General features: G+C 38.9%; 1 protein-coding gene across 4 annotated transcripts in view; it reads left to right on the top strand.

Annotated features, from left to right (window-relative positions):
- Positions 1-27,133, top strand: part of FAM3C (FAM3 metabolism regulating signaling molecule C) — a 53,677-nt gene that overhangs the window by 5,714 nt on the left and 20,830 nt on the right. For 2 of the 4 annotated variants that reach the window (XM_027968760.3, XM_042248746.2), the window contains exons 2-5: positions 9,952-10,006; positions 13,248-13,352; positions 24,050-24,079; positions 24,731-24,854. In XM_027968760.3, the coding sequence (XP_027824561.1) occupies positions 9,994-10,006; positions 13,248-13,352; positions 24,050-24,079; positions 24,731-24,854 (272 nt within the window). In that variant the 5' untranslated portion in view covers positions 9,952-9,993. Of the gene's footprint in view, positions 1-3,445; positions 3,524-9,951; positions 10,007-13,247; positions 13,353-24,049; positions 24,080-24,730; positions 24,855-27,133 lie in introns of all 4 variants that reach the window. The other 2 variants (XM_042248747.2, XM_027968761.3) reach the window with 2 other exon arrangements.

Raw genomic sequence — 27,133 nt, 5'->3', positions numbered from 1 at the left:
GAGAGGAAGAAATGTGGTTGTAAACCTCATCCTGACTTAAGACTTGTTAAAAGAAAGGAGATAGTGTGCATCTTAGAATCAGAAAGTAGAATGTTAGGTACCTGAGACACCACAAGCCCCTCTTGTTACAGTGAAGGGTTATATGAAGCCATGGGCTAAAAGAATTATAATGTAACAGTCCTTTAGACCTTATACTTTGTAAAATTTGTTTATAATAGAGTTTAACATACGATGCCTGTACTTGACATGTGTTTGTAATGAAGATTACACTGATGTCTTTGTTTTAAAATGCAGTGTAACTGTATCAGAGTGTAATGCACTCTAGTTTGGCCCCATGTTATTTTCAGCATACCCATTTCCAGTCTTTTATGTGTGGGTGTTCTAGATCAGTTCAGAAATCTTATTTCTAAGCTTCTGTGTACTTTAGTGATTTCCATTTTGTGCAGTCCATTAAAATTTGTACTTTATGCTACAGTGACATTGGTGTGCCTTGCTCATTTGAGTTCTTTTTTGCCATCCTTTCTTCTGTTAGAGAGTTCATAACCCCTGATGCCAGCTAGCCAGTTACATGCATATACACCAGCCACCTGTGTTGAGTAGTTTTAGGATATTGTGGTAGTAATCGGTGTCAGCACCAAGTTTGGCGTTGACTTAAAAAAAGTCACAGCCTAAAAGTTGAGAGTTGTGTTCTACTTGGTGGAATTTTTAGGACTTTAAGCCTAGGAGACAGCATCTCAAGTGACCCTGTGAGAACTGCTCTGGTGAGGGGAGGCGGAGGACAGGTTATATAGAAGTTTCCTAACAAGGGACAGGTAGTCTGAACAGCAAAAGATTATTGTTAATTAAAGGAAGCCAGATAACTCAAGGAATTTACTGCAAGAGTCTGGGCTCACTGAAATCATTCCTTTCATATGCATCTCAGCTATCTGGGTCCAGTACCCTGCGTTTTCCACATCTTGAGCTTTGTTGGGACTCGCTGTAGGGAGTGGCTATAGTGTGGTGGCTGCTAGATCACAGGTATTCCCTCTTCTGAGTGCCTTAAGGGCTTAGGAACTCACATTGGGGGGCTGGAATCTCTGTGACTGAGACATTCTTGGTTACTGATGTGGCAAGAAATAACTCCATTTTTTAGTGAAAGTCTCTCAATCATGTCTGACTCTATACAACCCCATGGACTATCCTGCCAGGCTTCTCTGTCCATGGAATTCTCCAGGTAAGAATAATGGAGTGAGTAGCCACTCCTTTTTCCAGGGGATCTTCCCATCCTAGGAATCGAACCCAGGTCTCCTGCGTTGCAAGCGGAGTCTTTACATCTGAGCCACCAGGGAAGCCCAAGAATACTGGAGTATTCCAGTATAGAAAGTAGCCTATCCCTTCTCCAGGGGATCTTCCTGACCCAGGAATCAAACCAGGGTGTCCTGCACTGTAGGCAGATTCTTTTCCAGCTGAGCTACCAGGGAAGCCCATTTCTCAGTGGGTCACAATGAACCAGAATTCTGGCTACCAACTTCGAAAGAAACACCACAGTGGAACATTGGGGCCTGAAGAAGAGAATAGGTTAAAACGAATCTTTCTTCACCAATGAGAATTCAGTGAAGGACAGCCTCTCCTGCTATGGTGCTTCCTTCAGTGGCATCATTTTGGCAAATGAAATATTTTTGTCTGTGGAAAGCTGCTTAGATTTGGGGTGGGGTGGAGGGGGATATGTGTCCACTTAGTGTCTAATCACTTGGAGTATTTACAGAAAACATGGTTAAATGCTTGTTGATCAACTGAAGTATTTCAGATATCTAATATCTCAACTATCTGAAGAGGAAAGAACTTTAGGTCTCTAGCTGATTCACGTTGGTGGAAGAAGTTGTCCTGTGGAATTCTCGGTGTTGGGTGAACAGTTTTGAAGCAGTTTTGCGCTTAGAGGGTGGTGTGTGTGGTCTGGCAGGCTCGGTTCCCCCGCCTTCCTTCCACTCATTATTGGGGCTGAGTCAGGACAGGCAGGACAGTTGCATGGGTAGCACGGCTGCTTGTAACTGGCTTTTAACTGGAGGGACAAGACAGGATGACAGTTATAGTTTGTCTTGTCTCATTCTTAAAAGAATGGAGTTTTATCCAGCTGCTGCAGATCAGACGGAATATCTCTAAAGTGTTACTTTGTCCAGGCACTACCGGGAGAATCAAATAAAAGCAAAGGATAGCAATTTATGGTAGGTGGACTACGGAGGAAAGCTGAGTGCACCCAGAATATTTCAGGGAGAGAGGTGCTGTTTGTGGTCATTTGTGCTTTTCCATAGTATGCTTTTAATTCTGTTTCTGAGGCCCAGTTAGATACTAATCCTCTTTTTAATGTAATTTCAATGTGATGCTCTTAGTAAAACCATATGATGCTAGTTCAGAAAAGTTTCAAATCCAGGATTAGATTATTTGTATCCCTCTCTTCTTGAGGTTTTCAGTAGAATATTACCATTTCCTTCTAAAGAAACTCACTTATTGGATCTATTGAATTATTATTTTAAAGTGTTTGGTCTGTTGCTTTGTAGTCTCATCTTTTTGAAGGTCATTTTGCACGAAAGTGGATTCACTTACATTTTCCTCAGTCGACTTTGGAAAAAGTGAATATATTCTTGGCACTGTAGAATTATACAGATGTCCTCCTTTCCTTCCCCAGTACTTTGTTTTTAGCTCCTTTTTCTTTTCTTTTTCCTTCTAGTAAGGTTAGTTTCATCATTTAAAAACCTAGGATACTTTTCCAGTTGTTATGCAGACATCTTAAATTTTCCCTTTAATCATTTTCAGGTCATGCTTCCACTTAGGTGTCTGACACATGTGTGTGTTAAAATGGTAGATTTTAGAAACATCCATTCTGTAGGATTCTGTGTCAGAGTCTCCTATGAGAACTAAAATACTTTCAAGATAGTAATTGGTTTTTTTTCTGTTGCTTAACAGAAAACAGCAAATTCTGTTAAATTCACAGTACTTATAATATAGTGATAGCAACTCATGTATTTTGAATGTTAAGATTCTTTCAAGTGAATGCAGTCTTCTCACCCTCTCCATTTTATTTCAAAAATGTATCCCTCTTGATGAAGATGTGTGCACAGTGGCATCTGGATGAGACGAGTACTTGAGAACAGTCTGCACCTGATATAGTGACAGCTTTCTATTAAAGCAAAGGTTCCTTTAAACTAAATATTTTAAATTTTAAAAATTGATCAGACACAATTACTCATATCCTTTCACCCTTTTTAAGTCCATCACACACACACACACACACACACAAAAGCAATCACTTTTAAACACTTACCAAAGCAGTTAAGCTCTCCTCACCATCATTTTTACAGTTAATGAAAGGATATATAATGAGATCAGTTTTTCTCCATTTTGTTTTTCCTCCTGGGATCCTTTGAAAAACATTCCAGAGTCTATAGATTTATTCCTGTCTTTACTGTAGGTGGACAGCTTCATCTGCAGGAAAGGAAAGACGCCTTCCTTTCTTTTGCAGAGGATCTGTGATGTTGCTTCTCATTGAGTAGGTGCTTCTTATATGGAGAGCAGTTGATTGTGAAAATGTGTGGTGAACAGGAATGGAACAGAGAATTCAGAGTTGTTTGATCGGTCCCACTTCTCTACTGGTACTGCTCAGAGTTCCCAAAGAAGCCGTATGGGAATTGTGTATCCTGCAGGTAGTCCAGCAAGAAATGTTGGCATATTAGAGCATGGTCAGGAAAGTTTTTAATTCCTCTATTTTAAAAGTTTTTTAAATTTAAATTTCATTTTTTATTCCTTTACCTCAGTTGGCAAATTATGGGTCATGGGTCTAATGGGTCACAAGCCAAGATTGGCTTCTGTATTTTTAAGTGATCGGAAAGAAAAAAAGCAAAAGCAGAATAATAGCTTATAATGTGAAAATTTTAATAAGTAAAAACTTTTTTTAATAACACAACTGGGCCCCTTTGTTTCAGTACTGTGAACAGTTGCTCTCTAGCTATACCCACAGAGCAGAGTAGGTTTGACAGAGACTCTGTGGTCCACTGGTGGCTCAGCTGGTAAAGAATCTGCCTGCAGTGTGGGAGACCCGGGTTCAACCCCTGGGTCCAGAAGATCCCCTGGAGAAGGGAGTGGCAACTCACTCTGTATTCTTGCCTGGAGAATCCCAAGGATGGAGGAGGCTGGCGGGCAATGTTCCATGGGGTTGCAAAGAGTCGGACCTGACTGAGGGACTAACACTTTCACTTTGAAACTATGGTCCACAGAACTAAAGCATTTACCCTCTGGCCCTTTTACAGAAAATTGCCAGCACTTGCTCTATTTTATTTACATAAATGCAAGTATTTTTTGCAAATAATTTTCTTTAAATCCCATACTTGATTTGTAAACATAATATTGGAATAACTTCCCCTTGTGACTTTTAGCTGTAGCCTTCTTTAGATTTCAGCACTGAGTTATTTTTCTCTTTTACTGCCCTGGGACTGAAAATTTCGTCTACTACATTCTGATCTTGAGGGGATTTGGGTTCTCCAGAGAAACAGAACCAATAGGAGACCACCTGTCTATCTATCTACCTGTCTGTTAATATCTACCTTGTGTGTATGTACTCAATCGCTCGTTATGTCTGACTCTTTGAGACCCTGTGGAGTGTAACCCACCCAATTCCTCTTTCCATGGGATTCTCCAGGCAAGAATACTAGACTGGGTTGACATGTCCTCCTCCAGGACATCTTTCTGACCCAGGAACTGAACTCGAGTCTCCTGCATTTGCAGGTATATTCTTTACCTCTGCACCACCTGGGAAGCACACGTATATACCTACCTAAGATAAGTAGCTATCAGAAGGAATCAGCTTGCAGTTGTGAAGGCTGAGAAGTTGCAGGATCTGTAGTTGGCAGGCAGGAGACCCAGGAAAGCCAGTGATACGGTTCCAGTCTGAGGCCACAGGCCTGAGAGCCAGGAGAATTCAGTGGTATAAGTTTCAGTCCAAATCTGGAGGCAGGTGAAGACCTGAATATTCATTGAAAGGACTGATGCTGAAGCTGAAACTCCAGTACTTTGGCCACCTGCTGCAAAGAACTGACTCATTGGAAAAGACCCTGATGCTGGGAAAAATTGAAAGTAGGAGTAGAAGGGGACAACAAAGGATGAGATGGTTGGATGGCATCACCGACTTGATGGACCTGAGTTTGGGCAAGCTCCAGGAGTTGATAATGGACAGGGAAGCCTGGCGTGCTGTGGTCCATGGGGTCACAAAGAGTCGGCCACAACTGAGTGACTGAACTGAAACTGAAGATCAATATCCCAGCTTGAAGACTACAGGCAGAAAGGGTGAATGCTGCTCTACTCAGCCCTTTTTGTTCTCTTCAGGACTCCCAACTGATTGAACAAGGCTCACTCACTTGGGGAAGGCAAATTGCTTTACTCTAATGTTAATCTCATCCAGTAAGATTCTCACAGACACATCCAGAATGTTTAACCAAGTACAGCGTCTGGGCACCCAGTGGAGTGGACACATAAATTAGCCATCACCAGGCCTAAATGTACTTCAAATCAATTTTTTAGAGCTCGACTTCTTTTCCCGTTGGTCTTCTTGAAAAGCCTCAGTTCACATGAATATTAGAATCGTCTATTGATTCTCAGTTGATTCATTTAAAATTGCCGTCTGGGAGGAAACATTTTCCTCTACCCTTTTTGTTTCTTTTGGCTGGTCTAAAATTAACATGAAACAGATTAGCAAAAAATCAGAAGTTTAATAACATGTATACATGGGGGAGACCCGGGAAAACTGAGTAACTTGCCAAAATGGCGGAAACTCTCACATAAAATACTATCTTCAGCTAAAGACAAAAGAGAAGGAATATGAGGGGTAGTGGTTTGGGACTTCAAAGGGGAGGAGGGGGCAGTTCCCTTGGAGAAAGAAGAGCAAATGTTTGGTAAATGTTTTCTGGGCCTTGCAGTGACAATGGGATACCTAGAGGAGTTTAGCAGGCAGATTTTTGTAGGTTCCTCGCTATCGACGCATCTGGTTGATACTATCATTATCTATGGTAATAGCTCCTTCTGAACAGACCCGCTATAAATTCTTCAGGCAGCAAAGGGGGACGATCAGGATCTTTCTCCCTTAACTGTTTCCAACTGGAAATAATTAACACACCAAAGAGACCTTTGGGGTTGCAAATTTTGTTTCCTTTGCCATTTGGCCATAACTGAGTTAAAAGTGGATTGAATGGAGCGGTTCAGTTCAGTTCAGTTCAGTTGCTCAGTCATGTCCAACTCTTTGCAACCCCATGAACCGCAGCACTCCAGGCTTCCCTGTCCATCACCAGCTCCCAGAGTCCACCCAAACCCATGTCCATTGAGTTGGTGATGCCATCCAACCATCTCATCCTCTGTCGTCCCCTTCTCCTCCTGCCCTCAATCTTTCCCAGCATCAGGGTCTTTTCAAATGAATCAGCTTTCCTTATATTTTGGGTGGATAATTGGTAGTATTTTCTTCTGATTTAATTAAGTGATTGTTGTTTGTTGGTATACTTCATTCTCCTGAGGCCTTTCTGTCTTGCACGAAGTGTTCTAATACACAGGCTTAGTCATTTTGACAAGCCTTCAGAGCCATAGAGTGGCTAGTTGGCAGCAGGGATTAGTGATTCCCAGAGCAATTTGCAAAAGCCAGATTGATTGGCATGGAATTTTGTCAACAAGCTTCTTAGAACATGTCAGAGAGCTGCTGGGGTGAAAGGGAGGTGGAATTGTTTACAGTATCAGCTCCTTACTTACCTTTTATATGACCTTGAACAAATCTCTTGACTTCATCTATAATGCTGTAGGGTTGTTGGGAAGATTACATGAAATAAGAATATATGTGACTTACTCAGCTGTTTGCCTCATTACCTAGTTTTTGCTAACTGGCACAGCCTTACACTCATGTTGAATAATTGTTCTTATGGCTTATTTTGTTGATGTAGAATGGTGCTCTTCTAATTGACTGGATATAGCTTGAGTCCACTTCTCCAGGAAAGAATGACAGTATCATTTGACCTGTGTTTTTATCCATCATCCCACAGTTGACTGATTCTAAGACAAGGTCTGTTTATTCAGGCCTGATTTTAGCAAAACTCCATAAATTAAACCAGAGTAGATGGTTGGACTAAATGAAATGTTTAAATTATAAGAAATTTGAAGAAATCTAGTGTGTCAATCAGAGATCCTAATTCAGGCTCCCTCCTTCAGTCTAGGTTACTTACTTAATTAGTGTTTATCCAGAATGGTGTCTCATTGGTCAGAGCAAGCACGGTGGCCCTGCTTGCAGTAGACTCTGATGGTTGTGTGCTTTACACATTAGCAACCGATGATACAGGTACATTGATCTAATATACAGGAACTTGTTTTGACCTAGACTACACTTTTGGGTGGGGATGGAGAGAGAAAAATGTATTTCACAAATATACTATTTTTTTTTTAGTCTTTAAAAACACTCTTCTCCCACCCATATTCCTATTTTGGTAAATGGCTCTAATTTTTATATCTTTTTTTTAATGAATATATAAGAACAGTTATAAAATTCTTACCTCTTGACTCTGAATTAAAGAGCTCTGAATTTCTAGCAGAGGCCTTGTCCACCCTTTTGATGTGTTGTTCATTTTATCCAGACCTCTTCTACCTCCATTTGATTGTTGGAGATTCAGCCTGAGGTGAATACCAGACTCCATTAAGATGTTCCTCCCCCCAGGACAATTTTCTGTAAATGTTTTGTTTGTTTTTAATGTCCTTCTAAGAAGACAAGTTAGGAATGGTTTGGAATTAGCACATTGTAAACAGATGCTCCTTGATTTGCTCTCAAATATTTTCAGTATTCTTTCCTTATGCCGATCTACACTCTTGCATCATTAATTTGCTTCTTAAGCAAACTAAAAATGTGTTTGTGGCTGAGATTTGATGAGGTTTTAGAGATTTTATTAAATGTTATTCTCTGAGACATTCAATGGAAAACATGAATTCAGCTAGACCATTGTAGTTGCTTATATTGTGGTCTTACTAGTGGGAAGTTTAGAAGTAGGCTGGTTAGGCAAACCAAATGAGGGGCAGTACATAAGGCAGTGATTGTAATTGTACAGGTGTGACCTCCTTGGCAGGTAATGGAAACCAAGAAATAGAACAGCCGGTGTCTGCTCAACTGCTTATCATACTCCAAAGAAATCATCCCAGGCCACATTCAGATAAAAGTGAGGATATTTTGCAGTATTAGCTGGGAGGAAAGGCATGTGTGTGTGTTGTGAACATAGTGTTCTAGCTTGCTGGAACTCAAAAGAGGATTTATAACTAGTTGGGGTCTTCATTTGAGAAGCCAAGTCCCCCCGCCCCCGCTTTTATGTGGTGGTTTGTGGCTACTTCAGTATCTGTTTCCTTTTAATGTTTTCCTGGCCTGTGGCTAAGTAAGTTGTTTAAACAGATATATAACATAGACTTTTCCTATTATATAGAAGGTGTTCAGATAACTCATAAAGGAAAAGAAATCAATAATGCTCAGTTCAGCACTAGTATAAGTGTTGATACTTTCTTCAGGGTAGATTGAGCAGAAGGAAGTGAATTCACATAAGAAACACTGGTGAATTAAAGAAAACTGGATATCTCACTTCCTTTCAGCGTCCTTCGAGGATCTGCTGTTGGTTTTATTTGAGCCATTCTATGAATTACACGATCAGACAGCAACATTGAAACATCTGGGTTAAAATGCAATCTAACATAAATAAATATATATATTTTTATGGGTGTACTTTATTAATCAAAATTTTATTTTGAATTCTTCTCCTGTACAAGAGATTGAGTAAACTGTGGAAGGTGTCCAGCTGACCTTGAGCACAGATTTCCTTTCAAACTCATGTACTTGCTTTCCTAATTTTAAAAAAAAATTTTTTGCCTATCTTGAGTTACTTCTTAGGGGGGAAACACACAAACCTATACACAGATTTTTTTTTCCCAGTACCTACTTCTTGTTGCTATTAGAATAATATAAAATTATAGTTTCTTTATTTGATGTATAACATACACTATCAATAATCATAATTGCTAGGGATATTTAAAATGGCAATTCTATATGTCTAAATATGTTCTTTCACAAACTTATATTGAAAACATGAAGAGGAAGAGGAACCCTGGTACTCTTTCCTATAAGTGCTTTCCTATTTCCTGGTGCCTCTGCTATAAGTGCTTATTATAGTGACACCTGAACTGTGTCCTACTAAAAATGAAATGGCATCATATACTGGCGTGAGCCCTGGAGCAGGAGCAAGCAGGCATAAATCCTCGCCCCATTTCTCAAGTAATTTGTCCCTGACTAGATAAGCAGCTTAAGTTCTTTGGATCTCAACTGAAAACTGAAGGGTTGGAACTAAATATCAAAAGTTTGTTACAGATGGGTAATCACGGAGAACAACAAGACATTCTCTTCTGTCCACATGCCTGATGGCAGGTTTTCCCGCGATCCTTCAGTTAGGGAGCTGGGGGACCGAGTACTTTTAGATACACCCTCCTCTCAGGAACTTTTATGGTCCAGTGGAAGGAAACAGGCCCAGTGCTAAGGGGTTTTTTCATTAAATTTTAATATTGGTAGAATACTTAGAAATATCATGACGTTTATTTAGTTTAATATATACACTCCAAGGGCCTCCCAGGTGGTGCTATGGTAAAGAACCTGCCTGCCAATGCAGGAGGCATAAGAGACCGAGGTTCAGTCCCAGGGGCAGGAAGATCCCCTGGAGGAGGGCATGGCAGCCCACTCCAGTATTCTTGCCTGGCGAATCCCATGGACAGAGGAGCCTGGAGGTAATGGAGTGAGTCCACGAGGTAACAAAGAGCTGGACATGACTGGCGCGACTTAGCACGCACGCACATTCACTCCAAATTAAACTCAATCTAGGGAGGAAGGCTCATTCTAGACCTGATGATATTTGCCTTTTCTTTCGATTTTAGGAGCTGATTGAATGAAAAGTGCCAGAGACTGAAAAACTAACCATGAGGGTAGCAGGTAAGATGCTTAATTCAGTAGGAATGACTTGACTTCTTGTGTAACCTGCTTGTTTTGTAATGACTGAATGAGATTATAAGAAAATAATCATTTTCTATACTGAGTGCAACTGAATATAACAAACTAAATCATTATTTAGCCTTTTCACCTTTTTCAGGTAGTTGGCAGATCACAAATGGAACGTTTAGTGGCTTCTGTATAAGCTTTTTGGGGGTACTTTTGTTGAAATTATGTATGCTAAATATTTTAAGTTAGGTTTTTTTTAATGTTTATGTCCTTGTACATGAAGCTTGTTCGCCTAGTTTTATGTATGTGTGTGTGTGTGTGTGCACCCCATCACAGCCACTGCCATAGAAGGCATTCACATTTTACATAGACATTTCCACTAAGTAGTGTGTGTCCATCCTAGGAGAGACCTTGTCATTTCTCAAAATCAAAATAGTCTTTCTGTTGATTATCATCTCATCAGTAAACAAAATATTCTTACAGGAACACCTCTAAGAGTATAGGTCTCAAAGTACATTACTTAAGCCCAGAGTAAAGGAAGTTTCTCTTTCTCATGTAATTCTGCATTCATTCTAGTTGAAACCAGCTTTGTCATCTAGTCCATTTCTCTGATTCTGACAACTAATACCAAGGTTAACTGATGCGTAATTATTCACTGAATGCTGATTTTATGTTTGGCACGCTTCCTAGTATTGGTCTCAAGGGTACTACCGTTAATGAAGGAATAGGAAGATTAGCTTATTAGTTTATTGCTTTTAGACTAATTAATCTCTTCTAATTGAAAAAAAAAGATCCTGGTTGCTTTGAAATATCCTTATAGCCATTCTTACAGTGAGATGTTAGTAAATATCTCAAGTTTTTGTTTCTAGGTTTATGAAAACCAGGGACCCTCTTGGACTAGAGCAATCCATGGCTGAAAGGAAAAGGGAGTCTCATGGGTGGAGTGGGAACTGTGGTGTGCTGTGGGTAGGCCCTTCCAAGTCCAGAGGTGGATAGTGACAGCTCTGGAGGAGGTCCTCTGCAATAGAAGGTCCATAACTAGCCTCATGGAGGTGCTGCTGGTGTTCACCTGCCTGCCTCTCTCAGGGATCTTTTGCTTATTCTCTTACCAGTTAGCTTCTCCACCTCCAACTTCTCTGTCTCTTAGAACTTTTGTTTTATCCTAGTTCCTTTCATGGTTTCTTATAATTGAGTAGGTCTTGATTTAAAATTAAGTTCTGTCACTAACTAGTTATGTGACCTTAGTAGGCAAGTGATCTAGATTTTTCACCTTGGTTTCCTTATTTGTGAAAATAGTATCTTGAAAGGCTGTGTAAATGATACTGTGCTTATAAAGCATTTAGCTCTGTAGTAGGCACCCAGTAAATGCTGTGTGTATATATATTATATATATGTATATATTTATAAACATAATGTAGATGGTTTGTTTAACATAGGCTTATGTTTAGTTTGGTATGGAATTTAGTCTGGAACATTCGGATATTATGAACTTGGTGTTTTAACCGTTCTAATATTTCAGTAGTGAACAGCCAATGTTTCATATATCTACTTTAAGGAATGGGGAAAGATTGTTTGCACATGTCCCTGATGCTTAGAAAATGAGATGTGTAGACAGTCATGTGACGTATAATCTTCCAGCCCTTGGTCTTAAATGATGAAGAAGAAACATGCCACCTGTTAATCATTCATATGTTTAGCAAACATATGTTTGTTGAGAGTATTACATATGTTGAGAGTATGTTCAAGGCACTCTGCTAGACCCCGTGAGAGAAGAGTTCAAAGCCCAGTGGAACTTTATTTCTTCACATAGATGACCCATAGTCAGTCTTGAAAACAGGAGGCAATTTTGGGAGTGGGAGAAGGTACAGCGCAGGAGGCAGGGATGGGAACTGATTAATAGTTAGGCTTCCTCCTTGCCATCTCATTTCTATGTTTACAGAGCGTCATAAGCCCTTCTGATTACCATCAGTTCATTCACTTCCCTCCCCTGTAAGGATGCGTTCCCAGTCATTTCAGGTTTATAAAATTAGGATGAACACAGCTCTTTTTTCCTCTTCCTTACCCATTAAGTTGAGTTTGGGTAGTTTCTCTGAAGAACATGGTGCTTTGCTGTTAGTGAGAAAGCACTGGGCTGTGTCAGGATCCCCAGGCTCCTGTTCTTGTGCTGATGCTAAGAGAGCTGTAATCTTGGACACTTGCCTCACTTGGGCACTTTGTTTCCTCAACGATAGTGAGATGACTGTTGATCCTTCACATCAGTGTAAATGAAAATTTTAGTAACCTGAGAGGGGAATGGAGATTATACAGAAAAATATTAATATTGTTTCTGAATAGACTGATGAGATGTCTCTGAAATTCTAAGAGTGAGAAGATGCTGTTCCTTTCTGGTCATTTTCATTTCTGTTCTTTTCTCATACTTTCACTTTGCAAGATTTGCTTAGCTCTGGAGGAGAAAGACAAGTGATGATTCATATTCAGCAGTTAATTAGTTAGCATCAGTGCTATTTGTAAGGCACTCAGAAATGGTTAAAGATAGGTATGGAAGGCTAAGAGTGTTCACAGAGCTTACCATGCAACCATTTTATGAAGCAAATGAAGTAGGTGCTGAATTAAGTCCTGCAGGAGTGGGGAAGGCATGTCTTAAACTTCGGCGTTATGTACGAGGGGAGATATTATTGTTCCCCATACCAGGAGCACTTGTGTGCTCCACGAGATATGCGGGTTGGAGAGGACAGTAAACTCACTACAGTTCACTTGAGAACTCCTTGCCGAGTGGACATCCCGTCTCTCGCCTTCGTGTCTCCAGAAGGTTCAGTGTTTTTGTGTCCTCTGTGTCTAGCACTGCCCTTTATAATTGAAAAGGACTGGAAGTGAGTCATCCCACATACGTGGTATTGGTATTCCATTAGTCATGATACTTTTGTGTAGTCAGTCAGAAGTTGATAGCAAGTGATCTTTTTTTACATGTGAGAACTCAGCAGATGACTTAAAAGAGTCCTGTGTCTAGGTTGCTAGCCAATCTCATACTTCCTTAATTAGCAAAGTTAATCAAATTGACTGTTGGTATACTTTTTGTTGTAACTCAAGTAAAATTAAAATCCAGTAATAAGTATTATTAGATATTTAATAGTCTTAGGGAACTTTAATATACACTTATACTTTTTCATGGTAATGCATAATATGAAGTTCTGTGGGCTCATAAGTTCATGTTCAATTGTTTCTGCCCTTTATATAGGTGCTGCAAAGTTGGTGGTCGCTGTGGCAGTATTTTTACTGACATTCTATGTTATTTCTCAAGTATTTGAAATAAAAATGGATGCAAGTTTAGGAAATCTATTTGGTAAGTTTTAATTTTTTTCACCCTTTCTTGAATTTCATTTGTGATGAGATTGTCTTTAAATTTTTATGAGTTATCAACATTGAGTCACTCTACTATTTGGTCTGTCTAGAAAAGAAAATGTGATTATATTGGTAACTGCAATTGATTAGAATATTCTAAAATACACAATAGAAAATCTTACAATTAATTTGATATAAAGCATGAATCTTGTATTCAACATTTTAAATGTATTTAATGAGGCCTATTTTATGTGTGCCTAGGGATATTAATCATGGCATTTTAAATGCACATTCTAGAAGATATCATACCCTATTTGAATTGGCTGCTTAAAAACTTGGAGCCAATTCTGACCCTCAATTAGCAAGTGATTAGGAGTCATGATAAAACATTTTAAATAGACATAGACATCCATCTTGCTTTTCCTACCCTCATTTTCTTCTGCAACATTTTTCTTTTTACCAATTTATTTGATGCTGTGTTGTAAATGTCCCACTATAAGCTGCCTTACTTCAGTTTTAAACAAAATCTTTTAAGTTTATAAAATAAGTTAACATTTGAAATATTTGAATAAGCTTTGGCTGAGCACTGTTTAAAGTATTAAAAAATTACTAATGAAAGGTCAGACTGTGAAACATAGAAACAGTGTTTTGACCTAGTAGGCAGAGATTAGATGAAACAGCCTATAGATCTCTAGAATAGTTCATGAATTTTGCTTTCCATAAGTTAGTATTTGGAAGGGATCCCCAAGACCTAATAAACTCCCTCTCACATCTAGTTTCAAGACTCCATTAAACCACTGTTTCTCCAAATTTTTGATGTCAGAGGAATCTCTAGGGAATCTTGATAAATGCAGGTTCTGATTCAGTGTCTGGGATGGGGCCTTAGAGTCTGCATTTCAAGCTCCCAGGTGATGGCTGATTTCCTATCTGGAGACTGTGTACTGGTATTGGGCTTTAGACAGTTCTGACATGTAGTCCTTAATTTCTGTACATATTTATTTTTATACATTTCCAGGTGACTTTTCTTAAAATGACTACTTAAAAGTGCTTCCTTGTATTGCACTGAATTCTACCTTTTATCCTCCCAAGTAATTTTAGTCCATTGGTCTTACTTCTGCCTGTTGGATCTCTCATATTGTTAAGCTGTGGTCATTCTCCACCAGGCCATCTTTGTCTAAGGTTTTATCTTATCAATTTATGAAATCCTCCCTTTGAACCATTCTTCTTAATGTGCTGGTTATTTTCCTCCTAACCATCTGTTTTTTGGCACTCAACTTAAAATGAGGTATCCAGGATCAAGCGTAGAACAGTTGTTGCAGAATGTAGAGAGACATGTCTTGACTTCTGGGCTATGTTTTGTTTCTGCAGAGGGCCAGCCTGGCTCCTTAGAGAGCACAGCTGGTTTCAGCTGAAGGGTGGGGCGAAAACAGGGAAGTCATTTAGGACTTGTTCCGTGTTGCTGTGGAAGCAGTGGGTTGTAGCTCGTTCTTCTAAGAAAGGTTATGGTAAAGGAAGATGGTTATGGGATCCCAGCTCAAGGCTGAAGGAAGTTGAACATTTTTTTTCCTTTTTGATGTAAGGGAGAGGCTTTGGCTAGTCGGTAGTCCTTGGGCAAAAAGTCAGTGAATTACAAATCAACGGGAAGAGATTGAACAGACAGAAAAGGTACAAATGAAAAATTACTTTGGGAAAAAATCCACTGTTTTCAGAGAGAAGAGATTGGGTGAGGTCACAGTGTTTCTCTGGTTTGGATCATCATCTCTAGTTTGGATGGTTTATTTGGGCATCTCAGAGATGTTCCTGTGTCTATTTCTCATCTTTGATATCTGCCTGTGTCAACACTGCCAGAGGGATTCTCTCAAAACTTTTGAACCTTCAGTATTTCCAGCTACTGGAGAGTAAAATCTAAACTCCCTACCAGGGTAGCACTCAGTCCCAGCCTGCTTCTACCTTCCTGACCTGTCCTTCCCCTCACCCACTTGCTTTGTCCATGTGCATGTGATCTACAGACACAAACCCTCAGCCTTTGTTCATGCTGATTCATTGTTGTTTGGTCTCGAGGTCATGTCCAGCTCTTTGCAACCCCATGGACTGTAGCCTGCAAAGCTGCTCTGTCCTCCATTATCTCTTAGTTCAGTTCACTTCAGTCGCTCAGTCGTGTCCGACTCTTTTGCCACCCCATGAACCGCAGCACGCAAGGCCTCCCTGTCCATTACCAACTCCCGGAATTTACCCAAACTCATGTCCATTGAGTTGGTGATACCATCCAACCATCTCATCCTCAGTTGTCCCCTTCTCCTCCTGACCTCAATCTTTCCCAGCATCAGGGTCTTTTCCAGTGAGTCAGTTCTTCTCATCAGATGCCCAAAGTATTGGGGTTTCACCTTCAGCATCAGACCTTCCAATGAATACCCAGAATTGATCTCCTTTAGGATAGACTGGTTGGATCTCCTTGTAGTCCAAGGGACTCTCAAGAGTCTTCTCCAACACCACAGTTCAAAACCATCAATTCTTCAGTGCTCAGCTTTCTTTATAATCCAACTCTCACATCCATACGTGACTAGTGGAAAAACCATAGCCTTGACTAGACGGACCTTTGTTGACAAAGTAATGTTTCTGCTTTTTAATATGCTGTCTATGTTGGTCATAACTTTCCTTCCAAGGAGTAAGCATCTTTTAATTTCATGGCTGCAGTCACCATCTGCAGTGATTTTGGAGCCCAAAAAAATAAAGTCAGCCACTGTTCCCACTGTTCTCCTATCTATGTGCCACGAAGTGATGGGACCAGATGCCATGATCTTAGTTTTCTGAGTGTTGAGCTTTAAGCCAATTTTTTGACTCTCCTCTTTCACTTTCCTCAAGAGGCTCTTTAGTTCTTCATTGCTTGCTGCCATAAGGGTGGTATCATCTGCATATCTGAGGTTATTGATATTTCTGCCATCAATCTTGATTTCAGCTTGTGCTTCATCCAGCCCAGCATTTCTCATGATGTGCTCTGCTTATAAGTTAAAATAAGCAGGGTGAGAATGTGCAGCCTTGACATACTCCTTTTCCTATTTGGTAGCCGTCTGTTGTTCCATGTCCAGTTCTAACTATTGCTTCCTGACCTGCCTATAGGTTTCTCAAGAGGCTGGTCAGGTGGTCTGCTATCCCCATTTCTTTCAGAATTTTCCACAATTTATTGTGATCCACACTGTCAAAGGCTTTGGCATAGTCAATAAAGCAGAAATAGATGTTTTCTGGAACTCTCTTGCTTATTCCATGATCCAGCGGATGTTGGCAATTTGATCTCTGGTTCTCTGCCTTTTCTAAAACCACCTTTTACATCTGGAAGTTCATGGTTCACGTATTGTTGAAGCCTGGCTTGGAGAATTTTGAGCATTACTTTACTAGCGTGTGAGATAAGTGCGATTGTGTGGTAGTTTGAGCATTCTTTGGCATTGCCTTTCTTTGGGATTGGAATGATAACTAACCTTTTCCAGTCCTTTGGCCACTGCTGAGTTTTCCAAATGTGCTGGCATATTGAGTGCAGCACTTTCACAGCATCACCTTTTAGGATTTGAAATAGCTCCACTGGAATTCCATCACCTCCACTAGCTTTGTTCATAGTGACGCTTCCTAAGGCCGACTTGACTTCACATTCCAGGATGTCTGGCTCTGGGTGAGTGATCACACCTTCATGATTATGTGGGTCATGAAGATCTTTTTTGTACAGTTCTTCTGTGTATTCTTGCCACCTCCTCTTAATATCTTCTTCTTCTGTTACATCCATACCATTTCTGTCCTGTATTGAGCCCATCTTTGCCTGAAATGTTCCCTTGGTATCTCTAATTTTCTTGAAGAGATCTCTAGTCTTTCCCATTCTTTTGTTTTCCTCTATTTCTTTGCACTGATCACTGAGGAAGGCTTTTTTTAATCTCTTCTTGCTATTCTTTGGAACTCTGCATTCAAATGGGTGTATCTTATTTTTCTCCTTTTCTTTTCGCTTCTCTTCTTCTCACAGTTATTTGTAAGGCCTCCTCAGACAGCCATTTTGCCTTTTTGCATATCTTTTCCATGGGAATGGTCTTGATCCCTGTTTCCTGTACAATGTTATGAACCTCCGTCCATAGTTCATCAGGCACTCTGTCTATCAGATCTAATCCCTTAAATCTATTTCTCACTTCCACTGTTTAATCATAAGGGATTTGATTTAGGTCATACCTGAATGGTCTAGTGGTTTTCCCCACTTTCTTTCAGTCTGAATTTGGCAACAAGGAGTTCATGATCTGAGCCACAGTCAGCTCCTAGTCTTGTTTTTGCTGACTGTATAGAGCTTCTCCATCTTTGGCTGCAAAGAATATAATCAATCTGATTTCAGTGTTGACCATCTGGTGATGTCCATGTGTAGGGGTGTTTGCTATGACCAGTGCGTTCTCTTGGAAAAACTCTACTAGCCTTTGTCCTGCTTCATTCTGTACCCCAAGGCCAGATTTCCCTGTTACTCCAGGTGTTTCTTGATGTCCTACTTTTTCATTCCAGTCCCCTATAATGAAAAGGACATCTTTTGGGGGTGTTAGTTCTAAAAGGTCTTGTTGGTCTATGTAGAACTGTTCAACTTCAGCTTCTTCAGCATTACTGGTCGGGGCATAGACTTGCATTACTATTATATTGAATGGTTTGCCTTGGAAATGAAGAGAGATCATTCTGTCGTTTAAGAATTTGCTCAAATTCATGTCCATTGAGTTGGTGATGCTATCTAATCCTCTCAACTTCTGCTGTCCCTTTCTTCTTTTGCCTTCAATCTTTTCCAGCAATAGGGTCTTTTCCAGTGAGTCGGCTCTTCACATCAGGTGGCCAAAGTATTGGAGCTTCAGCATCAGTCCTTCCAATGAAGTCAGGGTTGGCTTCCTTTAGGATTGACTATCCTTATGACTCTCAATAGTCTTCTCCAGCACCACAGTTCGAAAGCATCAATTCTTCAGTGCTCAGCCTTCCTTATGGTCCACCTCTCATATCCATACATGACTACTGGCAAATCCATATAATTATCTGACTCTGTTGATTCTTTACCTACACATCTTTCTTTCTCTCTCCCCTTCATCTGTTAATTGTTCTCGTTTTTCAAAACTGCACGAGTCCCTCTTCTTGGGAGAAATGGTATTGGAGTCTCCCTCTTTGCCCTGTTAGATTGTTGCTCCTTTCTGTAAACTGTCAGTTCTACTGCTTAGTACTTATATCTCAGTTTGACCTGATTTTATTCTGCCATAAATTATAGAATTTCTTTTCTTTTATTCTTTATCATGTATTTGGCTTTCCTTACTGGAGAACAAATGTTGGGAGCAGTAATGTCTTGCTGACTCACCCGGCATCTAGCACCAGATCCTATAGATAGTACATGCTGATTGAATGGAAAATGAATGTAGATAATTGAAGATTAGGACTTTTGTGTAGAGAAAGAGTATTTTCAAAGTGGGATTTGTTTAAGGCTGTGTTAGTTGACAAGCCCCTGATCATCAGCTGTGAACAAACACTGAGCTGCTTTAACTAAGGCAGATGTCTGTGTTAATTTTCATTTCTCCTAGTGTTAGGAACCTGCAAGTTTTTGTTGTATGTGTTTTAGCTATGTAGTTTAGGCATTCTTTGGGCAGATGGTTTATTTTGTTGTCATAATCGAAGTTGTACTCTGTATCCATGTACACAACCTTATTGGATTCCAATCTATTGAATTGGTGAAAATTTAATTTGTGTGGTTATTTTTAATTCTCATTTCAGAATAATTGAGCAAGAATGGAGATATGGTTGTATTTGTCATTTGTTGGGCATCTAACTTAAATTTAGCTTGACATTAAGATTGTTTCTATAATCAGTATTTTAGAGGGCCTCATGAGGTTAACTATAGTTCTTTGGATGGTGAATTTTTCCCATTTTTCAATTTGTTGATTTAATAACTTACTTGATAGTTTATGTAAATTTACACTTGAGTTGATTATTTAGTACTGTTTTAGAAAAGTAACACAAACATTTCTAGAAAAGACAAATGAAAATTTTGCCTTAAATTAGTTGAATATACAAATATAAATTGTGATTATTTTCTTTAAGCAATCTTTAACAAAACTTTTTAAGATAATTATAGATTAATGTGCATTTGTAAGAAATAATATGGAGAGATTCTATATACTCTTTACTCAGTTTCCCACTGGTAACATCTTAAATTCCATATAGTATCACACCAGGACATCAATGTGGGTACAGTCTACCCATCTTATTTATGATTGTGGCTTAATACAGGATTAGTTTTCAACATGGATACTTAACAAAAATGTGCTGAAAGTAGTCCAAATTATTTTTGCATATATTGTTGCAGTCAGTCCTTACTATTCTATTGAGTTAATTTATTTTTACCTTTTAAATTTAAACCGTTGAAATAATATATATGTAAATCACTTGAGCTATTATTAAAAACTAAAGTCCAAAATAATTATATTAGGTTTCTTTAGCCTGACTCATTGAAAGACATTCACTGAAAAAAACAAATTAGAAATGTTTGTTGTTTCCTTGAAGTGAAAAACTGTATATATTGAAAGACCTTAAGAATTAAAGCCGTCAAGGTCGTCTGAGGAATTAAGTTGCAGAAAAGGAGGTATTTTCTTGTTTGTATGTTGTGACCATACTCTATAACCATCCTGTTTGATTTATGAAATTTTACCTGTTTACCCTCCAGATGTTAAAAATTCTCAGAACTGCAGGCCAGATAGAGGACTTTTGCTTATACATATTGGATAAAATTAGTTTTAATCTGAAAAGATGTTCACAAAGGTTTTTTTTTTCCCTCCTCTGAGCGTCTTCTCCCCTTACTCTTACACAAATTAAATGGAGGTAGTTTTCTCAAAAGTCTGATAATTAAGAAACAGTTACCCCAGATTGTATCCCAGTAAAGTTTTTAAATTGAATAACATTATTACTTATTTATTAATCTCTCTCAAGTTTCCCAGTCATACCTTCTACCTCCTTTTCATCAGCCACACTCTTCCTTTGAATATTAGCAGATTATTGATGTCTGTAAGATTTCTCTCATCAGCCCTCTCCTCATTTGAAATCCTCTCTTTGCATGACCTCATCATTTGCCATTTTTCCAGTTTCTGTCTTCATCCCCGGTCTCATTTATAGCCGGCTTTTAGACTTCCACCCAGATCATCTCAAAGTATCTTAAAATGAACAGGTCCACAGGGAACTCAGCATCCATCCCACATCCTATCTCCTGGCTAGATAGCAAACATCATGAGTGAGAGATGGTGTTTTTTTTTCTTTGGCTCATGTGAATGGATGAAGGGATGCTTCTAAAGGTGGATGTCTGAGAAGTAAACTTGATTCCTTCCTTTACTTCATGCCTCCTTCAGGTCTTTTCCATAGTTTTGTCAGTGTTGCTGCCTTAGTTGTTCGGAGCCCGTCGACTACTTTCCAACCCGCAGTCACTACCTTTCTTTCAGCTGCTACTTGTTTTTTACCTGGATTACTTTAGCAGCATCCCTGTCCTTGTGGACTCATCTCAAGTCTTGAACCCTCTGCAGTCTATTCTCCATTCTGCAGTCAGAAGAATGGTCCTGAAAGCTCCCTATCCTGGCTTCCGGCTCCTCAAAGGACCAGTGGCTTTTGTACCTGTGATAACTAAACTAAACCTCAGACTGTCCCATTTTGGAGGGGGGCGGTGTGCAATATGAGTTTGGGTGCTCGAATGAGATCTGGTTTTGAAAACTGATTCTTGTCGATGACTGATTATGGATAGGACAAATCCAATCGGTGAACCTATCTGATGTCAGTTTCTTTCTCTTTAAAACAGAAGTGTTAGTGTTAGTTGCTCAGTCATGTCTGACTCTTTGCAACCCCTGGCTCCTCTGTCTGTGGAATTCTGCAGGCAGGAATACTGGAGTGGGTTGCAGGGGATCTTCCCAACCAGGGATCGAACCCCAGGTCTCCTGAACTGCAGACAGATTCTTTATGTTTTAACCACCAGGGAAGCCCCAAGGTGATAAGCAAATCAACAGTACATGATAAAGTACTTGATAGAGTGCCCCACGTATGTGAATGAGCTGTTATATTACCCATGTTCTGATCCCACTGTCTTCCACGTATCTTTCTGTCATTAGTTAGGTATACAAGCATTCCTGATTTGAACAGTGTTCTAACACCTGAGCCTGGTAGTGTATGTTTGTTTAGGTCTAAGTGAAATTGAGACTTTCTGGTCTACATACTGTTAATTACTGGTTGCTAGTTACTCTCTGATTTTCATTTTCTTATTTACAAAAGTGAGAGCTTTGGACCAGATGGTGTCTAGAATTTATCTTTCCCTTTTATGATATAATTAAGGAAATTGAAAGAATGAGCCCCAGCACCTTCATTTACTAATTGATCATTTTTTATTTCCTTCAAGTCTTTGTCCTTATCCATGTATGTTCTTAGTACTCACAGATAAAGCTTATTTTTTGCTTTATTCCATCCATTAAACTTTTCCCATGTGACTGCATTGCCTTTATGACTTCAGTGGTGCATAGTATTCTGAGTATTCTGTAGAGTTGATGACCTTCAGTTACTTAGTCATCTTCCTGTTTTTAAACATTTACATATTATTTTCAGTTTTAGCATTCTTTTCTGTTCTCTCTTTCAGTACTGGTTTTACAGGAAATTCACAGTTACCGAAACAGTACAGAACTAAAAACTAAATGTCTATTTAAAGTCAAACAGCTGGCAAGCATTTATGACACCTCATGCTTATTAGCCACATCCGGAAATGGCTATCCACAATACTATTGATTATCTGTATTGTATTCTCAGGTAGATCTAATGGTAAGGAACCTACCTGCCAATGCAAGAGACTAGGGTTCAACCCCTGGGTCAGGAAGACCCCCCTGGAGGAGGTCATGGCAACCTGCCTCAATATTCTTGCCTGGAGAACCCCATGGACAGAGGAGCCTGGAGGGCCCCCAGTCCATAGGGTCTCAAAGAGTCAAACACGACTAAAGCAACTTAGCACACATAGCATGGACTAGGATCAAATGTTAGTGCTTTTGAGAAGCTCTAAGTGTAGATTTCTAGGTTAAGATCTACTGCATTCAGGTTAAGATTGATCAGGAAATTCTGTCTTCCTTTAACTGATAAATGATTAAAAAAAAAAAAAAGCCCTCTTAGTAATGACCTTTTTTTTTGTTTTTTCTAATTACACCTAGTACATTGCAATTTTAGGGAAATTAAACCTTTCTACCACCACTGGCCCTCTTGTGTTCTTCCCACCAAATCTCTCAGCCTAACCCCTGAGATAGATTCATGTATATTATCCAGGACTTTATATGCATATGTATACAACACCATACAGCAGCAACAATTTTTAATAAGGCCGTAAAAGGGAACTTTGAAATACTGTATGATATCACTTACATGTGGAAAAAAGATAAATGCAGAGAAATAGAGGTGAAATGGTGGTTACCAAGAATTGAGAGAGGGTGGAAGTCATGAGGAGATGTTGCACAAAGGATACAAACTCCCAGTTTTAAGATTATCAAGTTTGGGAATTGAATGTTCAGTTTAGTTCAGTTGCTCAGTTGTGTCCGACTCTTTGGAACTGCAGCACACCAGGCTTCCCTGTCCATTACCAACTCCCGGAGCCTCATGTCCATCACATCGGTGATGCCATCCAACCATCTCATTCTCTGTCGTCCCCTTCTCCTCCCACCTTCAATCTTTCTCAGCATCAGAGTCTTTTCCAGTGAGTCGGTTCTTCACATCACGTGGCTAAAGGATTGGAGTTTCAGCTTCGGCATCAGTCCTTTCAATGAATATTCAGGACTGATTTCCTTTAGGATTGACTGGTTGGATCTCCTTGCAGTCCAAGGGACACTCAAGAGTCTTCTCCAACAACACAGTTCAAAAGCATCAGTTCTTTGTTGCTCAGCTTACTTTATAGTCCAACTCTCACATCCATACACGACTACTGGAAAAACCATAGCTTTGACTAGACAGACTTTTGTTGGTAAAGTAATGTCTCTACTTTATAACATGCTGTCTAGGTTGGTCATAGGTTTTCTTCTGAGGAGCAAGCGTCTTTTAATTTCATGGCTGCAGTCACCATCTGCAGTGATTTTCAAGTCCCCCAAAATAAAGTCTGACACTGTTTCCATTGTTTCCCCATCTGTTTACCATGAAGTGATGGGACCAGATGCCATGATCTTAGTTTTCTGAGTATTGAGTTTTAAGCCAACTTTTTCACTCTTCTCTTTCACTTTCCTCAAAGTTCTTCATTGCTTGCTGCCATCAGGGTGGTGTCATCTGCATATCTGAGGTTATTGATATTTCTGGCAGCAATCTTGATTCCAGTTTATACTTCATCCAGCCCAGCATTTGTACAGTGTGGTGATTATAGCTAGTAACATGATTGGGATTTACATTTATAATAACTAAAACTAAAAACAAAATGTAAAAGTAAAAGCAGAATTCTCTATCAGTAGTAAAATAATGCCCCCATAATTCCTCATGATTGTTTGTAGTAAATTATGTAGCCTAAGTTACTTTCTCACTTTTCGTCTAAAGTAATATTCATGTTTTATTTATTGTATGCTAAGTAATAATTCAAACACATTTAATAGATCTATTACCTCTATACATGTTAAAAAGTGATACTTGCCAGTAGCCTTATTCTTTCTAACAAAAATAACTTTTTTTCCTTAGCAAGGTCAGCATTGGATGCAGCTGTACGTTGTAAGTATTTCCTCTCAATAATTTGCATATAGTTTATTCTTTTTCTCTTAAGTTATAAGGAAACTATTTGATTGGATAGCTCAGTATTTTGGGTGTTAATTTATAATGGATATTTTGTTCCATTAATGTGTTTTAGCTTCAGTATTTTAAGTATGGAAAGTACGTAAAAGGAGAATTCCTAGTTAGACTTAGTTTGTGAGCAGATATTCAGTGATGCATCAGACATATGTGGAGTGGAAATGAAGAGTAACAATCCCAAACCTCCCACATCCTGGCTTTGTAAAATAAACCTTAAAAATAATTGGGTAAATTATATTTGCCTTCAGTGAAGATCATGTTACTTGTTCCATTTATATTCATTTTTAGTTTGTTTCCTAGAAGATTATGTGTTGGTTTTTTTTGTTGTTGTTTTGTTTTTATTTTTGAGGTTCTTTGAAACTCTCAGGAAAAAAAAAAACTAGCATGTAGTTTGAAATACACACACACACACACACACACACACACACACACACACATATATATCGTGGTGTTTGCAAAATACCCTTTGTGGTTTGAGATATGAAGCAAACTAAACACAGAATCTGTTAACACTTTTTTCTTTGAAAAAAAAAAAAATTTTTTTTTTTAAATTTTTTTTTTTTCTCTCCAAAGCTACGAAACCTCCCAGATACAAATGTGGAATCTCAAAAGCTTGCCCTGAGAAGCATTTTGCTTTTAAAATGGCAAGTGGAGCAGCCAATGTGGTGGGACCCAAAATCTGCCTGGAGGACAATGTGTAAGTGCTTCTCAGTTTGGAAGTATAAGGTGCACTATTAAACTTTAGCAAATTGAATCTGAGTTTATTGGATCTTTTGAAAATGTATTGGGCATGCCTTTACTAAAGAAAAGTGATCTCTGTTTCCATCATGCAATTTTCCCCACTCATTTAAGGAGTCTTAAAGTTCTTTAATTTTGTGTTAGGGTATGGTAAGAACATAGCATTTATCCAGCTTCATGTATAGATGAGAGATTTCTTCTGAATGAATTTTCTAGATCCCATCTGATAGTCATAGAAATAGATGGCTATTTAATTTTGATTCCTAAGTAATAGGGGAAAAGTTAATTCATTTAAATTAATGAAAATTAAAGTTCACTTCCTCAGTCATACCAACCATATTTCAAGTACTAATAGCCACATGCAGCTTGTGCCTACCCAGTGTAACAGCACAGGTAGAAAGCATTTCCATCACTGCAGAAAGTCCAGGTAGGATTATTTTTGTCAACTAGACTGCCCTAGATAATGAAGGCTTTATCTTACGAACTAACATTTCTCATTTAAATGTTTGAATGCTGCCTGCTGAAGTGTGAAATAGCCCAGTAATAACCTCAAGTCCGTCATGGCCCAGAACTGCTTGCCACTAAACTGAATGGTTTCCTTTATTGAGATGCTCTGCAAAGTATACCTTTTAGGCTTTTTTAGTCTCCGACTCCTGTGTCACTTGTCATGAAGTTCCTGGATTAGATAAATGTTCTTTGACCCACTCAATCTAAAGTTGGACACCTCCACCTCACTTCAGTCACCCCCATCAATATTCATCACACCCTTGCCATCACACATGCTCTGGGCAGTGTGTGCCATATTTTCTAATTATTCTAATTACCATTTCTAAGTTCCTGGCTCTGAAGTCACAAACCCTGCTTTTTGTTGGTTGCTTCTAATCGGGTCTTGTCTGAAAAATTAGATATATGATAGGCTTTACATAAAATAATATATGTGCCATTAAATTATATAAAGAGTGAGGTAATTTTACAGATAGGAGGAAATGAGGCAGTTTTTCCGAGCTTTTTGTCTTTTCTTTTTAATATAGAAGGCACTAACATTTTTATTCTCAACCCTCTTTTAAGTTAGCTGTATGTAGGATTTAGCCTCTTAGAATAAAACTTTTACTGTAAAATTAAAAGCTTGAGCCAGGTGATCCTAAGGTCCCTGCTCATTTCCTTTATCCTCATGCTGATGATAATGCATTGTTCATCCATCGTCCTCTGATGTCTCATAATAGTCTTGCTTTACTGAATTGAAAGCATTTGGCTTTTCGAAGTTTGTATATTTTGCATTAAGCAACATCCTTTCCATTACCTTAGAATGTTCCATTCCCCTTTTTCACCTTGTTCAGCTAAAGGGGCCAGATATTTGATCCTGAATAATAAGTAGGAAGTTCTCTTAGAATGCTCAGCCCATTCATGACAGGCTATCTTCATATTATCTCTGCCCCCTTGAAGCATGTAAGTTTTAATTCAAAGAAGAGATCAAACTAGTAAATAATAGCAGGTTGTCTATTCACAGATTATAATAAGTTAAAAAGAAGAGAGAAGTGTATTAAGCAGTGGAGTCTGGTTAAAAAAAAAAAAGTATTGGCTCAGAGCCAGAGAATTTGGTTCTAGCATAGTGGGTGTGTCATGTAGAATTTATATTTCAGTTTGTTTAACCATAAAACTGAGACAGGCCACCTGTCCATCCACTTTTCAGGAATTATTCTGCATTCCTGTGAGAGAGTGAATAATTGATGGGATTTTATAGTTATGCCCCAGGCCCTGAAATCTAGTCCTTGAAAGGGGACTGAACTATTGACCAGGGATCCCTAGTGGAGAGCTGGTAAAGACAATTCAGTTTAGTGCTTTCTTTCCAGTATGTTCTAATTCTGTATTGAAAGATTTTTCCAACAAAAATTTTAAAGAAGTCTGAATTTTCTTAGCATCATTCATTCCATTCACTTTTTATTTAACAGGTATTTACTGAGCACAGTTCCTGCTCTCATGAAACACACAGTCTGGTAGGGAGAAGGATATTTAATAAGTAAATGCAAATAAATAGTTAGAAATTGTGGCATACCCGGCCCAGAGCAGCAGGGTGTGACAGATACTGATGGGGGCAGTGAGATGAGATCAAGGTGTCCAACTTTAGATTGAGTGGGTCAAATAAAGTTTCTCTAAAACAGTGATATTTAGTCTGAGAATTAAAGGATAAGAAGGAAGACCACCAGGGGAAGACCATTGTAAAGAGCACGCTTGAAGGCC

The sequence above is a fragment of the Ovis aries genome, chromosome 4 (genome assembly GCF_016772045.2).
Source record: "Ovis aries strain OAR_USU_Benz2616 breed Rambouillet chromosome 4, ARS-UI_Ramb_v3.0, whole genome shotgun sequence".
Lineage (NCBI taxonomy): Eukaryota > Metazoa > Chordata > Mammalia > Artiodactyla > Bovidae > Ovis > Ovis aries.
This window is presented reverse-complemented; position numbering and strand designations above follow the sequence as displayed.